This window comes from Dermacentor albipictus, chromosome 7 (assembly GCF_038994185.2).
Source record: "Dermacentor albipictus isolate Rhodes 1998 colony chromosome 7, USDA_Dalb.pri_finalv2, whole genome shotgun sequence".
NCBI lineage: Eukaryota > Metazoa > Arthropoda > Arachnida > Ixodida > Ixodidae > Dermacentor > Dermacentor albipictus.
In genome coordinates this window covers 132,455,130-132,481,315 of record NC_091827.1, presented here as the reverse complement: position 1 = coordinate 132,481,315, position 26,186 = coordinate 132,455,130, and the positions used below count along the sequence as shown (strand labels likewise).

Sequence of the window (26,186 nt, the reverse complement as noted above, 5' to 3'; positions counted from 1 at the left end):
AGTTTGACCCAGATAGTATAGCCTTACAAGAAGCCGAAGCTGAAGAGTTCAAGGTCAGTGGTTACCTCACTCACGTCACCGACGGTAAAACGAGGACAGCAATCCTGACCAAGAAGGTCATCAACGCTCAGCGACACGACATCCAACACTGCATCGAACACACCCTCGTCCAAATCGTACCCAAGAAAAAACAGCAGCAAAACCTCTTTGTGTCAAACGTGTACAGCCCACCCAAGGACCACCCAAAGGATCTAGACAAGCAAATGCGAGAGGTGAAGAAGTTGAGCAAGGGTAACGGGCTGATAGTCGTTGGAGATTTTATTGCTCCCCATGGTGGCCTGGGGTTACGCGGCCTCAATGAAGCAAGGAGAAGATGTGCATAACGTACCTCAACAACCCCTCCTCATCTCATACTACTCAACGACCCGCAGACAACAACCCGCATCGGCAACAGTGTATTTAGAAACACTAGCCCCGACCTCACATTCGTACACGGACACAAACAGTGTGAGTGGTGATGCATGGACGAGAATCTGGGTAGCGACCATTATATAGTGCAAACGATCATCCCGCACCACCAAGCAACGATGAAAATCGAAAAAGGCAAGATCACGGACTGGCAGGCCTCTCTGGCAGGACTGGCAGGTTCAAAGACGAGAGCGCCATTAATGCGACGATAGACGACATAGAAATATGGGTAAGAGGAGTCGCGGAAATAGCCGACAAGTATACGAGGGCAATCACACTGTCGCAAGTCACTTCCGTCGTACACTACCCCCCCCCCCCTCCTTACTCCGCCGGCGGGAGGCACGGAGGGGTCTCGCGAATAGCTGGCAGCGTAACAAGTGCAACCGCAAACTCAAAATTTAAATCTCCAAGCTGATCGAGGAAACGCGAGAGTATTCTGAACAACTTGACAGAAAGAACTGGCGCGAAACATGTAACAAGCTTCAAGGGACCTTAAGCAGCAAGCGTTCTTGGGCGGTACTCCTATCACAGACTCTCCTATCAAAGAAGGAGAACAAGACCGCCGTAATACAGAAAGTGCAGAGGCTCATACACAACCACTCGGGGAAAGAGGAAGATGTTATCAAAGAAGTGGAGAAGCTCCTCGGTACGGAGCGGAACAGAACTGTAGATTCGAACTTTGACGAGTATCGAGGCAACCTAAATCTAGAACTGGATCGGCCCTTCACAGAAGCAGAAATCGAAACGGCCTTGAGCAAGCTCACCCGCAACACGGCGCCGGGGTATGACAGAATAAACAAGACCCTCCGGTGCCTTGACGGACCCTCTGTAGACGCGCTCTTAAAATACGTCAAGTGCTGGGAACACGGTAAAGTGCCACCGGAATGGAAAGATGCCGATGTAACCATGATGCCTAAACCCAACAAGCCGATCAGTGTGCAGAACCTTCGACCTATATCCTTCACCTCGGGTGCTGGAAAAGTCTACGATCACATGGTCCACAACCGCATGATCGAACATCTGGAAGACAACGGACCCGTCCCAAACACCATGTTCGGATTTAGAGCTCACCTGTCTACGCAAGACGTCCTTACACTTAACATCCTTGCACTTAACGTGAAAGGGGCTTTCGCCAACGTGCCACGCGAAGCCATACTGCAACACCTCAAGATATATAACTGAGGCGAAAAAATATTTACTTACATCAAAGATTTTCTGAGAGAAGGGACAGCCACTGTGGGGAAGGGCAACCTACGCTCTGAGCAATATGACATAACGTGAAAGGGAACGCCACAAGGCTCCGTCATTTCGCCCATGCTATTCAATATAGGGATGAGCTAGCTATCCAAGCAACTGAAGCAAATAAAAGGGGTTGGTCATGCAATATACGCTGACGACCTCAACACCTGAACTACAGGAGGATGGACAGGTAAACAGCAAGAGGCTCTGCAAGAAGTGGTTGACACAACGGAAAAGTACCTGGAAGCATGTGGACTGACGTGCGCACCTGAAAAGTCGGAGCCCGTGGTGCTAAGAAAGCGCACAAGAGGCCGACAACCGCAGCACATACCAGACCCGGTAGTAGAGGTTGGAGGCATTATGATTCCGCAGGTTACGACACTTCGCATCCTCGGACTCCTGATTCAAAAGGACGGGGCCGGGGGAGCAGAATTGGAAAAAAATTCAGAGAACAGTGCTACAATTAACCCACCTTATCAAAAGAGTGATGAGCAAAAGCCACGGACTCAAGGAAGAAGACTGCATGAGAATGATACAAACGCTGCTCACGAGCATCGTCAGGTGCGGGACACCATACGTTGACATGAAGAGCAGTCAACGAGACAAAGTAAACGGCCTCAGAAAATCCTACAAAATTGCCTTGGGCCTGTCCCCCTCCACATCTACAGCGAAACTACTCAAAATGGGAGTCCACAACACGTCGGAAAAGCTCGTGGAAACGCACAACGTCAACAAACTGTAAAGACTAAAGCTGACAAAGACGGGAAGAGCCCTGCTCCAAGATCTGTGCTACCAAGTCAAGGATGAGAGGCCCCTACCACAGCGTATCCCACACGATATCAGAGACAAGCTACACATAAGCACCATTGCCAGAAAGATGCATCGCGATTACGACAAGGAAAGGAGACAGGGGAGAATATAGGTGCTCAAGCACATACTCGAACACACCAACAGCAAAGAAGAAAATGTGAGATACAGGGACGCAGCTGCGTACAGAACAAACGACCGATTTGCAATCAGTGGGGTCGACGAGAAGGGGGAACAACTTACAGCCACATCCATACGTGCCAAGGACGCGAGTACAGCGGAAGAACTGGGCATAGCGCGGGCCATCGCAACGTGCAAGAAGACCCTGGTTACCATGGTGACGGACTCGCAAGAAGCATGCAGAAGGTGTATGAACGGAAGGATCGGAAACGCAGGACTTCAGGTCTTGACCAACACCGAGATATAAGCACCACTAATCCTCTGGACGCCGGAACACGAGTCTCTCGCGGGGAATCAAATCGAGATCATGCACGCCGAGCCATCTCCGACACGCAGAGAACATGGACCAACGACTGTGACTAGGATGATCGGATATCGAAGAAGTACTCGGATATCTTCGTGCACTACAGGAAGTAGAGGCGTCGCTACCCGACGGCGCATAAGACGACAAGTTTCTGAAAAAAATAAAACAAATAAAGGTTTAAAGTACACTCTTTATTGCATATGGTCGACCTGGCACTGCTCATGGAACGCTTTATATGGAAATGGTAACGACGTGTTGAAAAGGTCTCAGCTAAATCGATCGATTTCTTCTGGTCTGGTAAGGAAAGAATGAGCGTTGTGCTAGTGTATAGGGATTTTTTCTGTCTGTTTTATTAAGATAACAAAATGGGGGATTCAATTTACCTAGAGTACCTTATTACAGGACATTCCTCCTCGTTGGACACTTGGGTCTTGCATATAGTAAGGGCATGACCTCCACGCAGAGAACACGACACAGTTGGTGCTGTGGCAGTGGACGTAGCCGGCCACGTGGCGTGTGCCACATCAACAGGGGGCCTTACGGGTCAACTTTGCGGCCGGGTGGGTGACAGCCCTCTGGTGGGCGCTGGTGGATTCGCCGACGACTCTGTGTGTGCCATCTCCACCACTGGCCATGGCGAGGCAATTGCTAGGTCGTGCCTGGCATACGACATGGCTACCCGTCTGCAAGCCGGTGAGTTTGCGGCTGCAAGCTTTTGTGAACTGCCTTGCTTTCAATAGTATGCATGAAGGCCATTGGGTGGTTATAAATGTGTGCCGAGAGAAATTTAGACTTGTGGTGACTCAGCTGATTGTCCTCTGTTACTCGGAACAGATGCCACCTGAAAAGTTGCAGAGGGAGTGTCTGATCATGTCTCATTTCCACTGGGCAACAGTTCTGCGAATGATATGGAGTGCTAATCAAAGTACTCTTGTAAAGTAGTCTATATACAACATAATGCGCATCACACAGGAAGATGGACACTTGAAGCGATTAGCACTAGTTGAGCCGTGAATGCTTCCTGATGAGGACAAGCGCCCTTGTCCAAACATCGGCTTCAGCAACACTCCTTGTTCAACAACTAACAAGGCTGGAAGTTGGGCAAGTTAGTTTAATTTTAGAAGAAATGAAATGGCGTGTGCCCCCTTGTCTCCTTTTCGTACATCTATGTTCCAATTACACTGCTTTTACGACTAGAAAAACCAAACCGGGGCCATCCAGCAGGTCTCGGTGGCTTGAAAGAAAAAGGCCGAGCGAAACCGACAGAACGTTGCCCCTCAGGGCGACCGACCGCGGGTCACGCGCTGGAGTTGAGTAGAGACCACCCGCTGAGAAGACGTCAGGGCCCGCGTCGCGGCGCCATTTAGTCATGGTGTCGTTCTGCAGGGGACTAAATAAAATTGTTTCTCTCTCTCTCTCTCTCTGACAATGAATGTATTAATGTATTTTCATGTGATTGGGATAACAGAAACTCGGCACGTTTCTGATATGGACGTACTGCAATTACCTCGTTTTAACACATTCTTTTTAAAACAGAAAGCGCTGTCGAGGTGGAGGCATAGCGCAACTTGTATCCACTAAACTTTCACGTGCAGTTATTGACTTTTCGAGCATTACTAATGATTATGAAGCCCTAGCTCTGCAATGCGGGAAAGATAATTTTGCAGTTGTCTGCCGTGTTCCGGATGGAAATGTTGAGAGGTTTCTGGTGTCATAGAAAACCCGCTCGACTTCTCCTCCTCCAATAAGCTGGACATGGTAACAGGTGGTAACCGCAATATCAATATTCTACAACCCATATCTCATTACCGAGAATTACATTGATTACTTAATACAGAACCTACGCGCATTAGTTGCGCTTTTGAAGCACTCCTTGACTTCTTTATGACCAATGCATAGGTAGCAACGTTGCATCAGGCGTTATTGCCGTGAACTTGAGTGATCACTTGGCCATATATATGTTTTGCTAAGAAAATGAATTATAAAGAAGCTGCAGAGATTACCCCGCTGCATTTATCATTCAAGGTAATAATACAAGAACACTGGATACGTTTCGTCATAAAATAGAAAACATAGATTGGACACCAATATATCAGTGCAGAAATGCTGACGAAGCGTGTGTAACTTTTATGGAAATATTTCTCAGGCTGACTTTTGTGCCTTTATGTAATTTCTCTCTCGCTCTCTTAGAGACGCGTCGTTTGCATGTCATCTATGACAAGGTATGACAAGTCGTTTAGACCTAGAATGATAAGTAAGCCAAAGAAAGTCAGGAAGCCATGGCTTACGCTTGAGTATATGGACTTCATACAAATAGAGAATTCGGTCCACTGTGTTTGCCTCCTTTAAAAAATTTCGAAATTTTGTAACAAGCTTCTTGTGTAGCACGAGAAATACGTATTACCAAAACTTGTTTTTACAATGCTGGTCAAACGGATGTTCTATGGCGCGAACCTAACAAGATTTCGAATCGTAGAAATGGGCTAAATGAACTACAGCTCAGGATGAATGATAAGGTCAAGGGCCGGGCACTAGCAGTCCGATTTAATATGTACTTTGCTAATTTGATGTCAAACGTCCACAACAATGCAGCTATGAGCTTCCTAAATGAACTGAAAATTCACACAGCATTTTTCTCCGCCGACAGACGAGGATACTTATTCCATATTCTCAAGCCCAAATAACAGTGTAGCTTGATATATTGTCGGACTTCAAATATGGCTAATAATGCTTGCAGTTTATCTTATTGTACATGTGCTTAACGACATAAATAACATGTCTCCTCCTGTGGGCATTTTTCTGAAAAAAAAATGCAACACGCGAAAGTAAAGGTTTTGTTTAAGAGCGGAGACAAAAGTAATTTTTTATATTGTTACGCGGATGTTGGGAGTATAAGACTGTATTTACAACGTATATACAAGCAGAGGCAATGGGGTCAAAATGGCTGACTAGTAACAACACGCAGCAGCCAGCGTCTCGCGATCTTCTTCTTCTCTCTCTTTAATCCTTCCGTAACAGAACCCCCGGGTGCTGAAGCGCCGTCTCGGCGCGTGGTAGGCAAAGAACAGCGAGCGAAGTATGGCTTCAGCCGCGAAACGCGCATGACGTCAACAGGTGGCGCGCTTGAGGTTGGACGAAACTGTTACGGAATGATCTCGTAAGTGGCATCGTTAACTTGACGTAGGACTTCATAAGGCACTATGTAGCGAGAGAGGAGCTTCTGGGAGAGGCCAACCCTACGACATAGTGACCAAAGTAGCACCCATGCACCTGGAGCGAACTGAAAATCGCGATGGCACCAGTCATAACATTTTTTGGCAGATGCTGCGAGGCGAATAAGCCAGATCGGGCGACTTGACGTGCCTTGTGAGCGTGATCGATGACTTCACGAGCGTACTGAATGCCAACGCGGGGTACAGAAGGTAGGATGGTGTCAAAGCGAAAGTGGGGTCGCAACCATACAAAAGATAAAAGGGTGAATATCCTGTGGTGTCATGTCGAGATGACTTATACGCGAATGTGACGTAGGCCAGTGTGGCGTCCCAGTCGCGGTGATCGTTCGAAAGGAACATCGACAGCATCTCCGTTATTGTTCGGTTGAGACGTTCCGTAAGACTGTTCGTTTGCAGGTGGTAGGCGGTGGACAACTTGTGCTCAGTGGCACAAGAGCGGAGGAGGTCTTCCACAACTCGAGACAAGAAAGACCGGCCGTGGTCTGTAACTGTCGAGGTGCACCGTGCTGGAGAATGACGTCGTGAAGGAGAAAATCGGTGACGTCAGTTGCGAAACAAGTCGTCAACGCCTTTGTTATAGCGTAGCGTGGCGCGTAATCAGTCGCCACAGTGATCCACTTATTCCCTCTAGTTATCATCGGAAATGGCCAAGCAGGTCAAGGCTTGCGCGGAAGAATGGTTCAGAGGGAACTTCAATTGGATGGAGTCTGTCAACGGGTGGCAAGGGTGGTTTCTTCCGGTGCCGTGACAATTAAAAAAAATTGTGGGGTTTTACGTGCCAAAACCACTTTCTGATTATGAGGCACGCCGTAGTGGAGGACTCCGGAAATTTCGACCACCTGAGGTTCTTTAACGTGCGCCTAAATCTAGGTACACGGGTGTTTTCGCATTTCGCCCCCATCGAAATGCGGCCGCCGTGGCCGGGATTCGATCCCACGACCTCGTGCTCAGCAGCCTAACACCATAGGCACTGAGCAACCACGGCGGGTGCCGTGACAATTCGAAAGTTGCGCATAAGGACGCACGGAGGGGTAGAAACCCGGCCAGAAGAACTGGCGTCGTATGTGGTCGCATGTAGGCAAAACTCCAAGGTGTCCCGCCGTCGGTGCATCGTGAAGTTGTTCGAGAACGACAGATCGCACAAGACGAAGGCCAAGAAGCAAGTCAGGGTCGTCAGGGTTGATATTGCGGTGGTGGAGGATGCCGTCATTCAGCACGAACATGTGGCACGTGCCGTCTGTGCTGCCAGATTGCACTGAGTCCTCCGGCACACTCCGGCAATCCGGCGATTATGGACTGTAAGAATGCGTCGCGTTGTTGTTCAGCGCGCATGTCGGTCATGTTAGTCAAAGCCATCACGCAGGTCACCGGACCATGCGCAGCAGGATCGGGAGGATCCACGGGTTGACGCGAGAGGTGGTCACCGTCCTTGTGCAGACATCCAGACTTTTAGTTGACAATAAATGAAAATTCCTGGAGCCGCAAAGCCCAGTGACCAAGCCGTCCTGTGGGGTCCCGATGGGAAGACAGCCAGCAGACTGCGTGGTGCTCTTTAACGACCGAAAGCGTACGGCCGTGCAAATATGGCAAGACATTTGCGACAGCCCAAACTAAAGCCAAGCACTCCCGCTCGGTGACGGAGTAATTTCTCTCAGCAGGTGACAGCAGGCGGCTGGCGTAAGCTATCATGCTTTCGTTACCATTCTGCTGTTGGGCGAGAACAGCGCCGGTGCCGTGGCCGTTTGCGTCAGTGTGGAGTTCGGTCGGTGTAGATGGATGAAAGTAGGCAAGTATAGGAGAGGTGGTCAGAAATTCGATGAGAGCGGCGAACGCGTGACCTTGGTAAGGGTACCATGAGAACGCCGCATTCTTCTGTAGAAGATCTGTTACAGGCCGAGCAACGTCGGTGAAGTTTTTGATGAAACGGCGAAAATATGAATACAGGCCGACGGAGCAGCGCATGTCAGAAGCAGAACCTGGCACACGGAAACTGCGTACGCCGTTAACTTTTTCTGGACCTGGTTGGACGCCGGATGCGTCAACGAGGTTCCCAACATGGTAATCTGACGGCGCCCGAATTGACTCTTCGAGGAGGTTTGAGGCCGGCTTTTCGGAAGACCGCAAGAATGGCAGCGCGTCGGGTAAGGTGGCAGCCGAATATGGGGAAAACAATAACGTCGTCAAGGTAACAGAGAAGCTGGTGGATTTGTAGCCTCGCAGAAGAGGGTCCATCATACGTTCAAGTGCCGCAGAAGCATTGCATAGGCCGAATGGCATGACTTTGAACTGGTATAAGCCATCCGGCGTGATGAAGGCCGTCTTCTCGGGGTCCATTTTATCTACTGAACTCTGCCCGAGGCCGGATCCAAGATTGATGGACGAGAAGTATTTAGCCCCGTGCAAGCAGTCAAAGGCGTCATCGATGCGTGGTAGTGAGTAGACGTCTTTTCGGGTGATCTTTTTTAAATGGCAATAATCGACGCAAAGATGCCAGGTACCATCTTTTTTTTTCTTCACATATATGACAGGCGAAGCCAAAGGGCTGTCTGATGGCTAGATGACTCCTTTGCGGAGCATTTTGTCCACTTCTGATTGGATGACTTGACGTTCAGCATGCGATATACGATAGGGACGCCAACGTATAGGATTCGTGTCTCCAGTGTTGATACGGTTGTGGACAACAGATGTTTGTCCTAAAGGCTTCTCACCAAAATCAAAGATTTCAAGGTACGATTCGAGGAGGAGGCGTATATCTGTGGCCTGTGCAGAGGTGAGGTCAGGTGCAATCTTCTTCGAAAAGTCATCCGTTAGGGAACCAGAGCTGTGAGCTGCAATTGGTGGTAAGAAACCACTCTCGGCATTCAGACATTCAATATCAAATTCGGAAGTATTAGAAACACTGGCCAAGAACAAGCCGGCTGGAAGCACTTTAGGGCACCGGCTGAAATTCACAAGTGGAAGAACGACGTTATTATTAGTAATCGTCACCAGCGTATGCGAAAGGGCAACGTTCCCGTTCAAAATCACGTCGATCATGGGGCGAAGGATATATTAACCGTCGGGTATCTGGCTGTGCGGTCAAAGCGACGTGACTGCCTCAGGTGACAGACGCACCACGTGAAGCGAACACAACTGCGGTGGAGCGGTGCTCGGAGCATCGGCGACTTGAGGCAGTTCCAACTGAAGAGCGCTGGTTGGCAGTGGATGAGAGCGGAATGATGGGATAAAAATGGCTGTGGCTTAGGTAAGGTTAAGCCCAGGATGCGAAGCATACTAGCCTTTATTTTAGTTGTTGAACCACTGTTTAGCCTGGTGAACTGCAGTTGCTTGGCTATATTTGGTTCGGCTAGACGAAGAAACAACTCATGCATTACTTCTTCGCCTTCAAGAGTGGAACGCGACAGCGTTCCCGTCGACCCGCCAAGGGGTGTAAGACAATGGGCTACAGGGCAGCGACTACGCGCCCCGCATTGGACGCGGTGAGCGTCGAGCAAAGCAGCGTTCGGCGCGGCAACGAAATGTGCGCCTGAGCAAGAGACGCACGCCTTAGAAACAGCGCGTTTCTAAGGCAACACCGCATTCACTAGAGGCGCTTTTGTACCGCTTTGAAGCGTTGTACTCGTGGCTCAGTGGTAGCGTCTCCGTCCCACACTCCGGAGACCCTGGTTCGATTCCCACCCAGCCCGTCTTGCAAGAGTTGAGCCAAAGCCACTTCTCCTCTGTCGTGACGTCACGGTGTCACGTGATTTCATGGTCACCGCCGCGCCTGAGGAGCTGGGTTGAGCCCTCGTAATATGCTTCGCATAAAATATTCAATCCAAGGATAATGTCATGAGGGCAGTTGTCGATCACAGGAAAGAAAACAGATGTGGGGCGTCCGCCTATGCATATGCTCGCAGTAGATATTCTGAGTTCAACCAGCACGCCGCCCTCGGCCACACGAAGCACTCGAGCAGCTGCTGGGGTAAGGACCTTCTTTAACCGTCTATGTAGGCTAGCACTCATCACAGAGACGCGGGCTCCAGGGTCGATGACTGGTTGGAGCGGTTACGGCTTCTATTTTAACGTCAATTACACTTCTCTTTGTGGGCGCAGACGGAGGATTTCCTGCAGTAGTAGGCGATGCAGCACCATCTCCGAGGGCTGCATTTGTTAGTTTTCCGAAATGGTGCGTCCAAAAGCCACAGGGGACGAAAAGCGACGTGGCTGCGGCGAACGGGAAAATGGGCGACGTGTTTTAGGTGAGCGAGACTGGTGTCCACGCGGCGATGGTGAGCGACTGTACCACGTGTTTCCAGAAGAGCTGTCGGCGCTGTTAGGCTCGGCGGCGGGTGAAACATGGAGTACAGTTGCATCAAAACATCTCCGCTTGTCGGCGTGCGAGGTGTTGAGGGCCACGAGTTGCGACAGTATCTGGCGACATGACGAATGCGGCGACAGGTGAAAGATATCGACTGGTCGTCCGCGGTTCTCCACTCAGTCGGTATAGCGATAACGCGGAGAGAAGCGTCGGGGTGGAACGGAAATTGTAGAAGGGTGTTCGTCGGCTCTGAAGTTGGTGACGGCACAGACGGAATGTAGGCCAAAGTTTTCAAGTTCCTGTCGAACGATGGCTTGCACGAGGGGACCTGAAAAAGGGGTAGCATCAGGGCTACGCGAACAGAAAGCTGCGGGCGCCATCGCGTCCAGTTCACGTCGAACGATTCGCTCCGCGTCCTTTGATGGCGACGCATGCTGCTCTGCGCCCTTATGAAAATAGTTATATCCTTTATGTTTACTGTATGTTTCCCGCAGTTCACATGAGGAAATGTCCTTTATGTTTCCTCCATGTTGAAATTTGGCCACTGCTTTTATGTTTCCTTCGTGTGTCCTCCCTTTATGTATCCCTTATGTTACCGTACTTTATGTTTCCTCCATGTTGAAATTTGGCCACTGCTTTTATGTTTCCTTCGTGTGTCCTCCCTTTATGTATCCCTTATGTTACCGTACTTTATGTTTCCTCCATGTTGAAATTTGGCCACTGCTTTTATGTTTCCTTCGTGTGTCCTACCTTTATGCATCCTTTATGTGGCCGCAGTGACTAAATCCTGTATTTTACGTAGACATGCATAGATGAAGAGTTCCGTGTACACATCTTATATTTATAAATTTTTCCTGAGTTAAAAAGTTTTGCATTGGTTTTCATTGTAAGGTTACTGTTCCCTACATGATGCAGCGCACGGATTGAAACTCTGCTATGGCACAGAAATTTATGCCAATTTGTTCTAAAATTACAAACTAATTAGACTTCATAGATTATTTTAGTATAACACTTGGAGTACCACTGTACATTCCTCACTGCAGTGCTGCTGTTCTAGTTATGTCTTTGTGATTAATATAAAATGTAATGTTTGGATGGAAAGATCAGGTTAGATCAGTGCTTGCACTTTTAAAAGAAAGTTTTGACTATACTTTGCAAAGGTTTGTCTGAAACTACGAACAGTTTATTGGACTATCTGGATGTTACTTCAATTTGGCAGGTCTGCTCACGGCAGACCTCTGGAATGTGGTGCTTGGGTGAGAGCTCACAAGGCACCTGAAAAACAAAACAAAAGCCAATCTTTTTCACTTATTCAAAAATATTGATATAAGCAAGAACAGCCTGGCCTGTATGCACACAGCTAAGAAATGTGGAGCAGTCAAAGACAGATCATAATAACATCAGGGCAACACAGAAGCTTTTAACTAATTGTTGTTTGAAAGAGACTGAGCTGCCAGTCCACTCAGGTATTAAATTGCTCACAAATTATTTTAAACATTTCTGAAGCAGCTGCGAAGTAGTACATGACCTATAGGAGTAGGCAACTGGCCAACAAATCTTTGTGTGCCTGCTTGTACAGATGTCTCGTAGTTATATCTCAAGTGGTTACACTGTTACATGGTAAAATTCAGGCGGGAATAAAACCAGCCGCAAACATCAGACTACCTGGGAAATTATCACCAAAACTTAAACATCTAGTAAATCAAATGAACAATCGATTACGAAGGGCCTAAAACCTAGACCGCGATTTTGTAGCGATCCCTTTTTCGATGCTACTCCTTTTGCTCATTGATCTGACCGACATTCCGCTATCGTTATTAACTACAACAGCCAGCCGTGGAAGGTGGGTTATAAGAGTGGCAAACATCAAGCGCAAAGCATCGCAAGAAAATCGCATCCCTTATAAGGCAGTGCTACAAGCCACTGTCTTTAACAATCGCAGGAACTCACATCCTGTTCTTCGGTTGAAAATATTAAGGAAAACGAGCGTCTGATTGACATGCCTAGATTAAAAAGAAATTTTGATGTTGTAATGTAGGGCGCTATTTTCCCTACAATATAAAAGACAAATACACGAGCACATCGAAGAACACAAACAATGCAGACAAGTTCTCGCGAAGCTGGACTTCAATCTGAACACTATCAATAAAGTAATCTTCACACAAGCTAATATCTGTTCAAGTGTCAAACATCGCAGTCGCGTGCCAACTCGCGATGCACGTGACACATCGACATGCATTACACACGTAACTTGCGGAAATTCATATCTACGGAATGATTTCTTGCCGGAAAACTACCAAGAAAACAGTAACTTTCAGCGTTTACGTAAATATTTGCCCATTAAGTCCCAACGATCAGCGGTGGTAGCACATCACTCCATAAAGCAAGTAAGCGGTAAGAAATAATACATTTCACGGAAACTCCCCTCGTGAAATGCTTTGCTAAATGTGCAGAGCAACATGGTCAACATACGCTCAGAACGTGTTCTGTTGTCGTTCCACAAAGCTTACTACATGAACCAGAAGCTGCGAGAATGCGCGCAAGCGTCAGACCTGCTTACCTTCAATGTGGTCGGCAAACGGCTCCTTCGTCTCGCAGGCACCACGCGACGACGCTCTTTCCAGCGCGAACACTGTCGAATTGCCGATGAACACCAGCGCACGAAAGCACAACTTTCAACACATTCTTCCACGCACCACAATTCGAAGCCACAGTATCAGGTATTCCACGGGCGAACGCGGACAGACGAGAACAAAGGAAACTCGGACGGGCGCTGTAGTACACAAGACACTGGCGTATCACAGGAAACATAAGGCGAACTAATGGCGTTACAGGAATCCGGAGGTTTCCTGATGGTTAATGCACACGATACTGATCACAGTTCGTTTAGGCACTTCGAAAATATGATTCAATTACCGTGTAACTGCAACGAGCACTCTCACCGCTCATACGTACTACGCAACGTGGCCCAGCTCACCGTCAACCGCCACACTACGGCAGCGCCGCGCTGCGGTTAAAAAGTGAATTTAGCCTCCGAGATCTACATTTCCTTTTAGGGCATGCATTATGGAAAAGCACGGCCTTCGAGATTTAAAAAAGTCGTTGCTGGAAGGAAGGCTGGTATTTAAACACAAATTACTGAGTTTAAAGTGTCTTGGTGCTCTGCCTTGTAAAGTATATGGAGAGATTTTAGACGAACTATGCGCGAACTTTTGCCGGCGGACACGAGCCAATCAGCGCGCATCATGTGCAGCCCCATCGCTTGGGGTGGCGATGGCTGGCTTGCAGCGGCAGCGGAACTTCGGCCAAAGTGAAACAGGCGTACTGCTTGCATGCTCGCGTAATCAAATACGGCCATACTCCGCACACAACTTTCATACTCAGCCAACTCACAATTATAAATTGTTCAGTTGTACGCCCAAGCAAGCATTTACGGGATCCGCGCTGCCCTACTCCTACGCGTGCTAATATCGTCACAGCAGTTACTCGTACTTGTGGTCAGCACGAAAGCGACACGGACAAAAGGAAGAAACACAACAACACGGCGCTGTTTCTTCGGAGTGTTCGTCCCTTGTTTCCGCGTTGCTTTGCGCTGTTGCTATAGGTACGATGAATCGTAACCAACTCGCCCACTTTGCTATCTCGCTACAGCAATCACACGCAGTTTTGAAAAGAAAGGCACTTTTAGCATCAACCGCCGGTTCTGCATTGGTTAGTGACCAAACTTTTGTGTTTAATCTGTGTGAGTAGTAGAGAAAAGGCATCATCACAAGGCCGAGGGCTGAAAAAAAGATAGCGTAGAAAAAGCAACATGTCAAAAAGTGCTTCGAAGACCACGGTTTTGAGGTGGAGCAGTGGCAGCGTCTCCCAATGTTCGAGCTTTTTTTTTTTCAGCTTAGAGCATCAGAAACGTTACAGATATTCAATTTCACTACGTTCTTTCGAACTAGGCGTTCTGAAAGTTAGCGGCAGCTCCAGTAGAGCTTTTGAGGTGGCAGCGCTTGCATTTCCCGCTGATGGCTGCAAACAAATCTTACGAGCGTAATATAGGGACAATCGTAATGTACGTGTTAGATATTTATGTGTAATGAGGCTATCATGAAACCAATATAACACCGCGAACAGCTACTTAAAAGGTTGTATAATCATATACGCTCACAGCAAAGCGGCAGATTGGCCGCGGAAGCATCCGCCTCTTTTGCGGTTCATGTAGCGCAAGCCATCGAACGTACAGCGCGTCGTGCCACCGCGTCTCTAGGCGCCGCGCAATTGTTATTTCTCGTGAGGGATTATTCGCTGCATGAGGCTTTGATGTACGTAGGTACTGTTGATGGCACGTGGTGATCAATACGGCCAAGATATATAGGGAGCGGGAGGCAGGCGCACCCCCCCCCCCCATGTTTTTTTTTACTTTGATACGCCAGCAGTTAAAGTTAATACATGTTTCAGGCAGACGACCTATCTGTAGCATGTGTAAAAAGATAATCACTCACGAGAAATTCTTTATATATGTATATATATATATATATATATATATATATATATATATATATATATATATATATATATATATATATATATATATATATGTGTGTGTGTGTGTGTGTTACCTACATGTGCACTCAAGTGCACCTGTAGGTAACATATAAAGAGTGCATGCACCATATTTAGATTGATGCTCTATGTTACCTACGTGTGCACTGAAGTGCACACCTAGGTAACATCCCGCCGTAAACACAAAGGGCACATCCTACAATAATTATAATAAGGGTTGTTTTCTTGGGGCAAAGGAAAGAACAAGATTTGGTACTTACAATGACTCTGCAGAATGTATCAACGGCTGTCACACAGTACAGATATATCTGCCTGTATTATATGTACAGACAGTTGTTATATGCACTCTATGTCACCTACATGTGCACTCAAGTGTACACTCAGGTAACACATAGTACACACCCAGTTAACATCCTGCCGTAAACATAAAGGACACATCCTAGAGGCATAATAAAGGTCACTTCCTCGAGGTATATGTTAGGATGAGTAAACATGTGGTACACACAAAGGTGGCGTCCCGGAGGTCACACAAAGGACAAGGAATCATAAAGGTCACATAGGGCACAATAAGGAAACATAAAGAAAACATAAAGGCAATGACCATTTTCATAGGGGCGGGCTGATCTTCACAGGTCAACGTTGCGGCAGTTTTGGGAAGTCTGGTGAGTGGGTGGAGGACGCGTCGGCTTTTGGCCTGCTCAAATTGTCGGCACTCTTTGATAATAGCATCAACTGTACAGCAGCTTTTACACATGAGCAGATTAAAGGCGTCGTCAGCAATTCCCTTGAGTGCATGCTCTACCTTCTCAGCTTCTGTCATGTCGGGATCGGCTTTACGACAAAGCGCCAGCACGTCCTGGATATATGAAAGAGAGAACTCTTCGGGGAATCGGGCACGAGAGGCCAGTTCCTGCTTTGCGGCAATTCTACGGCCGGCTGGTTTGCCAAACAACTCCGTTAACTTCTCTTCGGATTGGTCCCAGCTGGTCTGCTCCGCTTCGTGGTTTTCAAACCACACCTTTGCTGTGCCTCTTAGGGTCTCATCTGTTGATTCCACTCACACGTTCGTACATCGGCACCTGCTCTTTAACGTCGGCGCCATCGGTCACGCAGAAAGTTCCGGGATCCTTTGGTTGAACAACCACAACCGAAGGGGACAGCGACGTAGCGGCCGATGGTGACGTTGAAGGCGGAAACGAAGTTGAATCCGAGTGCTCACCGTCATTCATGGTGAGAACGGTGATGCGACGTCCCCTTCGGAGCTCCGTTTCGAGCTGTGGTACCCCGCATCTCCCACCAATATGTTACGGGGATGTTGGGAGTAAGACTGTATTTACAATGTATGTACAAGCAGAGTCATTTGGGGTTAAAATTGCTGACTAGTAACAACACGCAGCAGCCAGCGTCTCGCGATCTTCTTCTTCCTCTCTCTCTTCTTTCATCTTTCCGTAACAATATTATCGACCTGTTTTTGTCCTCCCCGTTTTTTCTCAGGATGGGAAAAAAGTAATTGGCAATAGATTGACCTCGTTATTGTGAAAAACACTGTTGTATACGACCGCAACAGTTCGGCGTCCGGCAGCGCATGTCCACAGAACTGGCTTTGCTGACGCAGAAAGGAATAATATTACGACGTGGCTTTGAAGGAAAAAAATTACCTCTAGGCGTCTTTGTGAACTTATTCAAGGCTTCCGATAAAATAAGTCGTCGAACCTTGTTTGCTTAAATAATCATTGTGGTTTCGTGGTCTACCTCTTTCTCTTCTAGACTAATATTTAAAGCATAGAAAAGAGGAAGTAGCAATCACAAATTAGCTTTCTCTCTTAGAAGATATTGCGGCAGCGGTCCTTTGAGGAAGCACATTACGACTGATATTCTTTAACATATATATAAATGACGCTGTAAAATTTAGTAACCACGCACAGTTCATTATTTTTTGCCGATGACTCAAAGATATTCGTCCAAGCATAAGGTCGTCTTGAGCTCTCTCGCTTAGCCAACAGAACGCTTCAAAAATGTCACGCATACAAATTGAATTGAAATTAATATCACCAAAACAAAATCAGTTGGATTCAGAACTTTCCAAAGACAATTAATCATTCACTTGATTTGCCTCTAGGGGGTGAAAAGATGGCCCTTACGGGTGAGGTTCAAACACTACGAGTAATCTTGACCGAACATTTAAGCTGGGATGCTCCTGTACATTGTGTGTGTGCCAGTCTATCACGAGCGTGTGGTGTGCTTTCTAGACTTCGACATGTTCTGAGAGACAAGATTAAATTAATGCTTTATAACGATCTCTTTGTACCTCAGATTAATGACTGTTCTCTGATATGGGGAACTACTTCATTTAGGAATATTCAGAAGGTGTGTACTCTACAGTAAAGGGCTCTGCATCATATAGCGAACGTATTACACGATGCGGAGACAAACGAGTTATTTTTAAAATACGGCATCCTTACATCACCACTAGTGTATAACTTTATTCTGCTAATAACATCTCAGGAGAGTCTTAAGCAAAAGCAAACAGTCTTCCTTGCATTGTCTGCCTTAACACAACAATTTAACATACTTTTCACAGTCAGAAGTAGGAGCACTTGGCTGACTCCTTCTTCGAGGACGTGTCATGGAAGAAAGGTTAAAATCGCGTATAGCTACTCTTTTAGTTGACCTGGAAAATGACAATATAGGCATAAATAACTTATCCCGAAAGGAATGGAAAGCTTACTAAACCGGTGGTACTCTTAAACACATGTAGACTGTTGAATTGTATGAATTGATTATTACATCGAATTGAGATATTTTTGTTGTGCTTTATTTAGGTTTCCTTGTAGATACTCACTGTTATTACTTCTGTAGTGAGGTTTCGAAGTATTTTATGCGATCTGCTTTGCGTTTTCTGTAAGCTACTATTCTATGGGCTACTGTTCGTGGTATGTTTACAAGGGCATACTAAAACCGCGAAATGTTCTACATATATTTGAATATTGTTGCGTGTGGAAAGACACAGACAGAAGAGGCTATTTACTGGCTATTTACACTGGAGCCAGGCTGACACTCGCTCGCGCTAAGAGCACCGACCAACTTCGTCGCCGTTCTCGCGGCCGCTCGTTTCTTGAGCATCGCTTGAGCATATCGTAATACTATCCCCCAGCGGCAAAAGCACCGTCACGGTGCTGTTAAATATCCAAGGAGCGTGGAAAGTTGTAGGGCTTGAGTCGGGCGACGTGGACAATGTCACTGGTTGTCACAGCGGAGGACGTAGTGGGCGTGGCTAGAACGATTTCATAGGTGACATCGGTTACGTTGCGGAGCACGCGATATGGGCGTGTGTAACAAGAAAGGAGCTTTTCACATAGGCCAACTTTACGCGAAGGTGACCAAAGCAACACGAGGCTGCCGGGCACAAAATGGACATCACGGTGACGGAGGTCGTAGCGTTGCTTCTGCTTGTATTGAGACACTTGTAGACGACAGCGCGCAAGTTGGCGAGCGTGGTCAGCATGGGCGATTGCATCGCGGGCATAAGCGCTAGTTGAAGCTGTGGCGGATGGAAGCACAGTGTCCAGTGGTAGCGTTGGTTCGCGGCCATACAAGAGGTAAAACGGGGAAAAGCCAGCAGTTTCGAGACGGGGAGAGTTATATGCAAAGGTAATGTGAGGTAGAGCCAGGTCCCAGTCACGGTGGTCGTCGGAAACGTATTTGGATAGCATGTCCGTAAGGGTGCGGTTCAAGCGCTCAGTGAAGCCGTTCGTTTGGGGATGGTAGGAGCAACGCAACCTAGGGAAAAGTCTAGGTGAAGTTGAGAGAAGTGGGGAAGGAGGTAAAGCGCTGCAGAGGAGGAAGGTAGGCGGAGGCGCGCTCGGCTGACCACCTCTGGCAGTTGCTAAATGTTTCGTTTGTGATACGTACGTACTGGGTTCGTCTCGGCATAACGGCTACCTCGCCCACCGCACGCTGTGTGTCCGTGTGAAAGTGTGCGATGGTGATGACGATGGCGGCCCAATCTCGCTTGCACAAAGGATGAAGAGGTGGGGAGGAGCGCGCCGTTTTCCGTCGCGCGTAGGTCACGGGGGAGGGAGGGGGGTGTTGTCCTTCGGCTGCGCCTGGTCGAGCGGGCTTCATCTTGAGCGTGATGTGCTTTGGGGACGCAGTCTAGGTGGGCTCGTAGTTTGGCGTGCGCTGTGTTCTCGCCGCTCAGTTTACGATGAAGCAATAGAGAGCGCAAGGGTCACTTCGCTTGCTGTTGCTGCCGCGATTACTCACGCTAGCGTTCTGACAGCGAGCGTCCGCGGTAATCGAGTGTGATGTGTCCACGCTTGTCTGTACGCGCTCACACTACGCTGGTTAGTTTAGATACAAGGGGGCGCTCTACTCGGGTGGCTGCTGCGTACGGCGCGGCCGCGCAAGCCCTGTCTTGAACACAATCTGCAATGCGGAGCGTCCAGGCGCATCGAGGACCGATAGCGAATTCGTATGTGCTATAGCGCTCATACGCTTGCACGTCACCAGCGTTCACGAAGTGAAACGTCTCTTTTTGTCTGCTCTTGTTTTCACCTCTGCCCAAGGGCGATGTGCGCCACAGGCCTCCAGTCGGGTAGAACGACAGAAAGCTGAGCTAGCTGGTAAGGATTCATTATGCAAAATAGAAGTGAGGCGTGCAGACAGGACACAAGAGTAGAGAAGTGGACAACACGAACGCCGACTATCAAGTGAAGGCAGCACTGAGGCGAAAAAAGAAAGAAGACACAAAACTCATGTTCGCATGCTCAGGAATGGTAACCCCACGTGTCAATCGGGCTCACGTGCCGGTCTACGTGAGAGATAACTGTTAAGGCACTTAATCTCTTCCTTATGTAAAGTAATCGAAGGCTGACTCACGCACGCACTTCCACCATTGGAGATATACCATGCCTCTACCATAAGAAGCGTACCTTCATTCTTATGCCTGTACAATATCGCGCATTCATCTAGCTCTGGCGTGCGGTTACGATCTCGGCAATGTAGCGAAAGATTAGAAGGCGATACACCGGTTAACTACCTTTTATGTTCCATTAGCCTCTGATTGATACACCGTCCCGTTTGCCCTACGTAGAACTGGCCACAGCTAAGGGGAATGTTATAAACCACACCCATACGACAGTCAGTAAAACTGTTGTTCTTATTGTGCTTCACTGGACAAATATCTGTTCGTTTTTTGCCTTTTACCCGCTCCTTTCTGTACGGCAGCGCATATCTTACCTAGCTCATTGGGAGCAGTGAAAGCAACATTAACATCATATCTACTAGCAACTTTTTTAAGCCTGTGTGACACTGAATGAATATACGGAATAGCCACTACTCTTTTTTTTTTGCTATTACTGCTTTCTGTAATCACGTCCCTCTCTCTCGAAACCGACTTCTTTAGGCGCTCAGTCACAGTGGCCACCGCTACACTAGGATAACCTGCTTCTAATAGGCGCCGGACCTGCGCATTAAAACTGGCGCTCATTTTGTGCATGCAGGATCTGGTGAGGGAAGACTTAAGGCACGACATGGCAACTCCGTTTTTTACTAATTTAGAATGCTTGGATTGAAAGTTTAGCAACGGCTTCGAAGATCTAGAGGAGTACTGCCAACAAACATGATTTTGTTCGAAGATCAAGGACGCGTAATTCAGTTTCTTGACATTTCCTTGATCTTCGAACAACTCCAAACAAATGCTCCCATGTTTTTTCATATGCGAGAATTGGGCTTAACCCATTTCAATTTAACGAGAGTTCACTGTACATATACACAAACAGGCAAGGTTACGAGGCATTGTCTCAGACATTGAAGAACAAAACACATGCTTGCGCTTCTTGTTCTTCCCGCGAAAGACAAATGAGTGGTGTTGACAAAAGTAGCAGGTAATGGATCGATCCCCGTAACCAAGCGCTGGAAGCGGAAAATAGGCGCTTAGACAAGAGCTCGCAGAGATTAAGGAAACCTTTAAGAGCATAAAACGAAAATTTATAAACCGCCACGAGGTTAGCAACACTATCCCAGGACCACTAGCCGGGCAGCCGAAACGCAAGGTGCTCAACCCGGAACCTTTTAGAGACACGGAGGAGGAAGAAGAGGGCGACATAACAGAGGTCAGCGAGACCTCGTCCGCAGCCTCGGCTTCCCTTGCGAAAAACGAGGGTGAATGTCTAAAGACACTGAGTAGGATTATCGAAATGCTCTTCGCCAGAGAGTTGAGAGCAACGGCACTAGAAAGACCTAGGGCTCAGCCCAAATGTAAAGAAACAACACATACTGAACCGCTCCAAACCGGCTGAAATTGCGACGGCTGCGCCAGAGGTTTCTGAAAATTTAACGGTAAACAAGGTGACGATCACAAATAACAGTACCATCCAAATTTGCCACTGGAACTGCGCTAGCTCTCAGAGGTGCTAGGCTCTGTTAGGTCGGCTCGTCAGGTCGGTGGTAGACAGCCATAAATCATCTTACCGCAGGAGACGCTCGCGGAGAAGATCACTCTGTTGGGGTATCCTGCCGCAGCGTACAAAAGCCACACGGGGCCATAGTTAAAAAGAACGTCTCCTTTGTGGAGCACACCGGTCCAAAATATAGGAGCGGCATAAGGCGCAACTGATCGAGATCGTGCCCAGTAGATCGATCAAGGCGAATGTCTTTATTCTTAACGCCTACAGTTTGTCTGCGGATAGAAACGGAGACTTTAACGCACTATTTAAATCCGTAACCAGGGCAGCCAGAAACGCGCCCCTCTTAATCGCGGGGGACTTCAACGCTGCGAACACGGAATGTGGATACGGCTTTAACAGCAAGAAAGGCGCAAACTCAGCCGGATGCGCAGCCGATTATAACCGCAAACTTGTTAGGGATCCTAGCTTTCCCACCAGAACGGTTAAATCGGTCAGTCGAGAGACAGCGCCAGACCTCGCATTCTTTCGAAATATTGAGCGCACGTGAGATAGTCTCCAGGAGGACTTAGTTAGTGACCACTGCGTTCTCGAAATCGCGATGAAGGTCGAACGCAAACCTCCGGTCAAATACGGATACGTCGATTGGGATCTTTTCTAGAAGATTCGAGCCGCAATGGCAGCCTCAGCGAATCCTTCAAAGCTGTAAGTGCCAATCTTGAACAGGCCGTCAAAAACGCAGCCAAAGAAACCGCCACACACCTCGAAGTCCCCAAAATGTACTCGTGGTTAGCGCATCTCCTGAAGGCTAAACACGCTCTCGCGGAGAGGTAGAAAACGCAGAAATTAAATTGTTCACTATGAGGAAAACTAACGTCAGTAAACAAGGAAACAGATCAACGACAGTCTATGAGTGCGTTCAATCTTGCCGTCAGAATTAGACGAACCTTTCACAATTTCGGAAACCGGACACGTACTCTTCAACTTAAATGAAAGATGAGCCCCAGGGACGAAAGGGCTAACTAACTAACAACACCTCCGGAACCTGGACGACAAAGCCATTGAGATCCTGACGGCAGAGATAAACGAGGTGTGGAGCTCGGGGCCGGCCCGTCGGAAAGGCGCACCGCCAAGCTCATCCCTAAACCGGGGAAACTTCCGCACATGACTTGCGTCCCATCTCTCTAACATCGCGCATTTGCAAAGTGGCCGAACATGCAGTACACAATCGAATCGTCGAATGCATAGAATACCGCCAACTATTGCACGAGACTTTCTGCAATCGATAGTATTTTATCTCCGAGCACATACTTCATATTTATATATCTGCGCACCCTCAGGCGTCAATATAATCAATGTAAGATTAAAGGCATCTTTCACATTCATTTGCCCGCTCATACTCGGGCGTCAAAGATGGGCACCTGTCTATCATGGTGTGCAATCCTATCCTATTTGTTGCACACCTAACAAACAATTTTAGTGCACATTTTTTTCCTTTAGTGTTCTTTCAAAAAGACAACCTCACCTTGGCTTGGAAGTACAGATGGCTGACTGATACAACTGATGCAGCCAACTTTACGTCTGGCCATCATAACCATTAGCTAACGGCCCGACTCTCGCACAGGATTGTGCCTTCAAATAATCTTTTACCACCAATCAGGAAATTACGTCCTTCATTATATATCGGGTTCCTCGGTACTGGCTCAACCTTTATACATCATCATCATCATCATCAGCCTGGTTACGCCCACTGCAGGGCAAAGGCCTCTCCCATACTTCTCCAACAACACCGGTAATGTACTAATTGGGGCCATGTCGACCCTGCAAACTTAATCTCATCCGCCAACCTAACTTTCTGCCGCCCCTTGCTACGCTTCCCTTCCCTTACTATCCACTCCGTAAACCTTAATGACCATCGATTATCTTCCCTCCTCATTACATGTCCTGTCCCTGCCCATTTCTTTCTCTTGATTCCAACTAAGATGTCAATATCTCGCGTTTCTTCCCTCACCCAATCTGCTCTTTTCTTATCACTTAACGTTACACCCATCATTCCTCTTCCATAGCTCGTTGCGTCGTCCTCAATTTAAGTAGAACCCTTTTCGTAAACCTCCAGGTTTCTGCCCCGTAGGTAAAAACCTGGAGGCTTACGAAAAGGGTTCTACTTAAATCAATATGGATGGATGGAAACAACTTTATTCTGAATCCGGCAAATTTGACGACCCGGGCTCAGGTCTCCCATGAGGGGACTTCGAGGCCTTGCCTCGTCGCCGCCTCTCGGGCTTGCTGGACAGCCCACTCTTGTGTCTTGAGGTTGGAGCTGCGCAGAGCGGCGGCCCACTTCGACGCTAGAGCCTCCAGGAGCTACTGCCATTGTAGCTGATGTAACCCGACACTCCCACAACATGTGTGACAGCGTCGCTCTAGTCTCCTGACATAATTTGCAAAGAGCAGTCGGGTATTGCGCGGGGAAAATGTGCTGCAATCGCACCGGACTGGGGAAGGTTTGTGTTTGCAATAGTCGCCAGATGACTGCCTGGCGACGTTTCAGCATGGGGTGAGGTGGGGGCAACAACCGCCTGCCTAGCTGGTAGTGCTTGGTGATGTCATTGTACCTGACCAGGCGTTCTCGCGTGTTTTGAGCCAGCAGTTCCGAACTCGGAGAGGCGGTCTCCGATTCTGCGCGGCGGGTCAGTTCTCGCGCAGAGCGGTGTGCTACCTCGTTCAAGTTAATGAGGCCCTCATCGGTGGGGGTGGCGACGTGCGCTGGAAACCATATGATGGCGGTGTTATCGAAGTGCTGTCGACCAGCTTTCCTTAGAATCTGGAGAGCTTCGGAGGAAATGCGCCCCCGCGCGTAGTTGCGAACTGCGGATTGTGAGTCGCTAAAAACTACCTCGCAGAGGGGGTCGGTAAGCGCAAGCGCAATTGCTACCTCTTCTGCTGTTTCGGGAAATTCTGTTGCGACACTACACGCACGCGTAAGCCGGGAGGTAGTACGACTACCGCCGTGAACCGGTGTTCTCGTGTGTATTCTGCGGCGTCTACAAAGCGCGTAGTCCTCTTTCCACCCAAGGAGCGCAGCAGTGCCTTGGCACGGGCCTGGCGTCGGCCCCGATTAAATTCGGGGTGCATGTTTCGAGGTATAGGGGCGACAATCAGCGTGTCGCTGAGGTCAGGTGGAATGACCTGTTTCTGACCGTGTTGGACGTGGTAGTTGAAGCCGAGTTTCTGCAGGATGTAGCGGCCCGTGGCTGTCAGAGACATGCGTTCGAGTTGAGAGGTTCCTTGCGCATCCACAATTTCCTCAAGCGTGTTGTATACCCCCAGCTGTAGCAGACGAGCAGTGCTTGTGGACTCCGGTAGGCCAAGGGCGATCTTGTAAGTCTTGCGTATAAGGGTGTTGATTTTCTCCCTTTCAGTGACATTCCAGTTGTGGAAGGCAGCCACATAAGTGATGTGACTGATTGCGAAAGAGTGTATGAGGCGCATGACACGGTCCTCCTTCATGCCCGTGTGCTTGTTTGTAATGCGTTTGATCAGGCGGGTAGCCGCTGTAACCTTGCCTTCGATTTTGCGAATAGCTTCTATGTTTGACCCGTTGGCTGTTATATGCATGCCTAGGATGCGTATCTTCGGGACTCGGGGAATGCAGGAGCCGTCTTGCGTAAAGAGGATTATGTCGTCACATTGGCGCGATTCGGCTGCAGGCTTGGGCCGGCGGCGCGAGCGGTAGACGAGCAGCTCCGATTTCAGTGGAGGTAGTCGGAGACCTGTGTCTTGGAGGTAGGTTTTGACTGCAGAGACCGCTGCTTGTAAGGTGCATTCTATCTGACCATCACTGCCCTTGTTGACCCACAGGGTGATGTCATCTGCGTACAAGGCGTGATGGAGGCCATCGATCTGGTCGAGGTAGGCCGGGAGACCCAGCATCACGAGGTTGAAAAGGAGCGGGGATATGACCGATCCTTGAAGAGTGCCGGTGCTTCCTAGTGTATGTTCGTCGGATGTCATGCTGCCGACCGCGAGGGTGACTGTGCGGCGCGAGAGGAAGTCTCTGACGTAGTTGTAGCTTCGCTCACCCAAGTTGAGCTTGTTTATGCCGCTCAGGATTCCTGCATGTGCTACATTGTCAAATGCCTTTTCCAAATCTAGACCGAGGATGGCCCGGTTGCCACTAGTTGGGTCGTTGATAATCTGGTGGTAGAGCTGGAGCATGACGTCTTGAGTGGAGAGGTGTGAACGGAAGCCCACCATAGTGGGTGGGTAGGCTCCAGTGTCCTCGAGGTGGTGGTTCATGCGGGAGAGGAACGCGTGCTCCATCACCTTGCCAACGCAGGATGTGAGGGAAATGGGCCGCAAGTGATCGAGGCTGGACGGCTTGCCTGGCTTCGGTATCAGGACTGCTTTAGAGCGTTTCCACGCCTGGGATGCAACCTGCTCGCCAGCATTTGTTGATGTATGCCGTAAGAGCGGTTATCGAGGCATCATCGAGGTTTCTTAGAGTCTTGTTCGTAACCTTGTCGGGACCAGGTGCTGATTTGCCATTAAGGTCGTGGAGAGCTGCGCGGATCTCTGACTCGTGAAATTCTTCATCGAGTGTCACATTTGTCTCTCCAGTGTCACATTTGTCTCTCCAGTGTAATCTCCGTGTTGAACATCGGGCCGTTGAGGGATGTACTTGGCTAGCAGGC

The 26,186-nt window shown here is 48.5% G+C and overlaps 1 protein-coding gene across 4 annotated transcripts in view; it reads left to right on the top strand.

The window, feature by feature from the left end:
• LOC139048167 (isoaspartyl peptidase/L-asparaginase) overlaps positions 1-26,186 on the top strand; it is a 470,184-nt gene that overhangs the window by 374,385 nt on the left and 69,613 nt on the right. For all 4 annotated transcript variants that reach the window (XM_070522723.1, XM_070522725.1, XM_070522722.1 and 1 more), the window contains exon 5: positions 3,462-3,691. In XM_070522723.1, the coding sequence (XP_070378824.1) occupies positions 3,462-3,691 (230 nt within the window). The remainder of the gene's footprint in view (positions 1-3,461; positions 3,692-26,186) is intronic.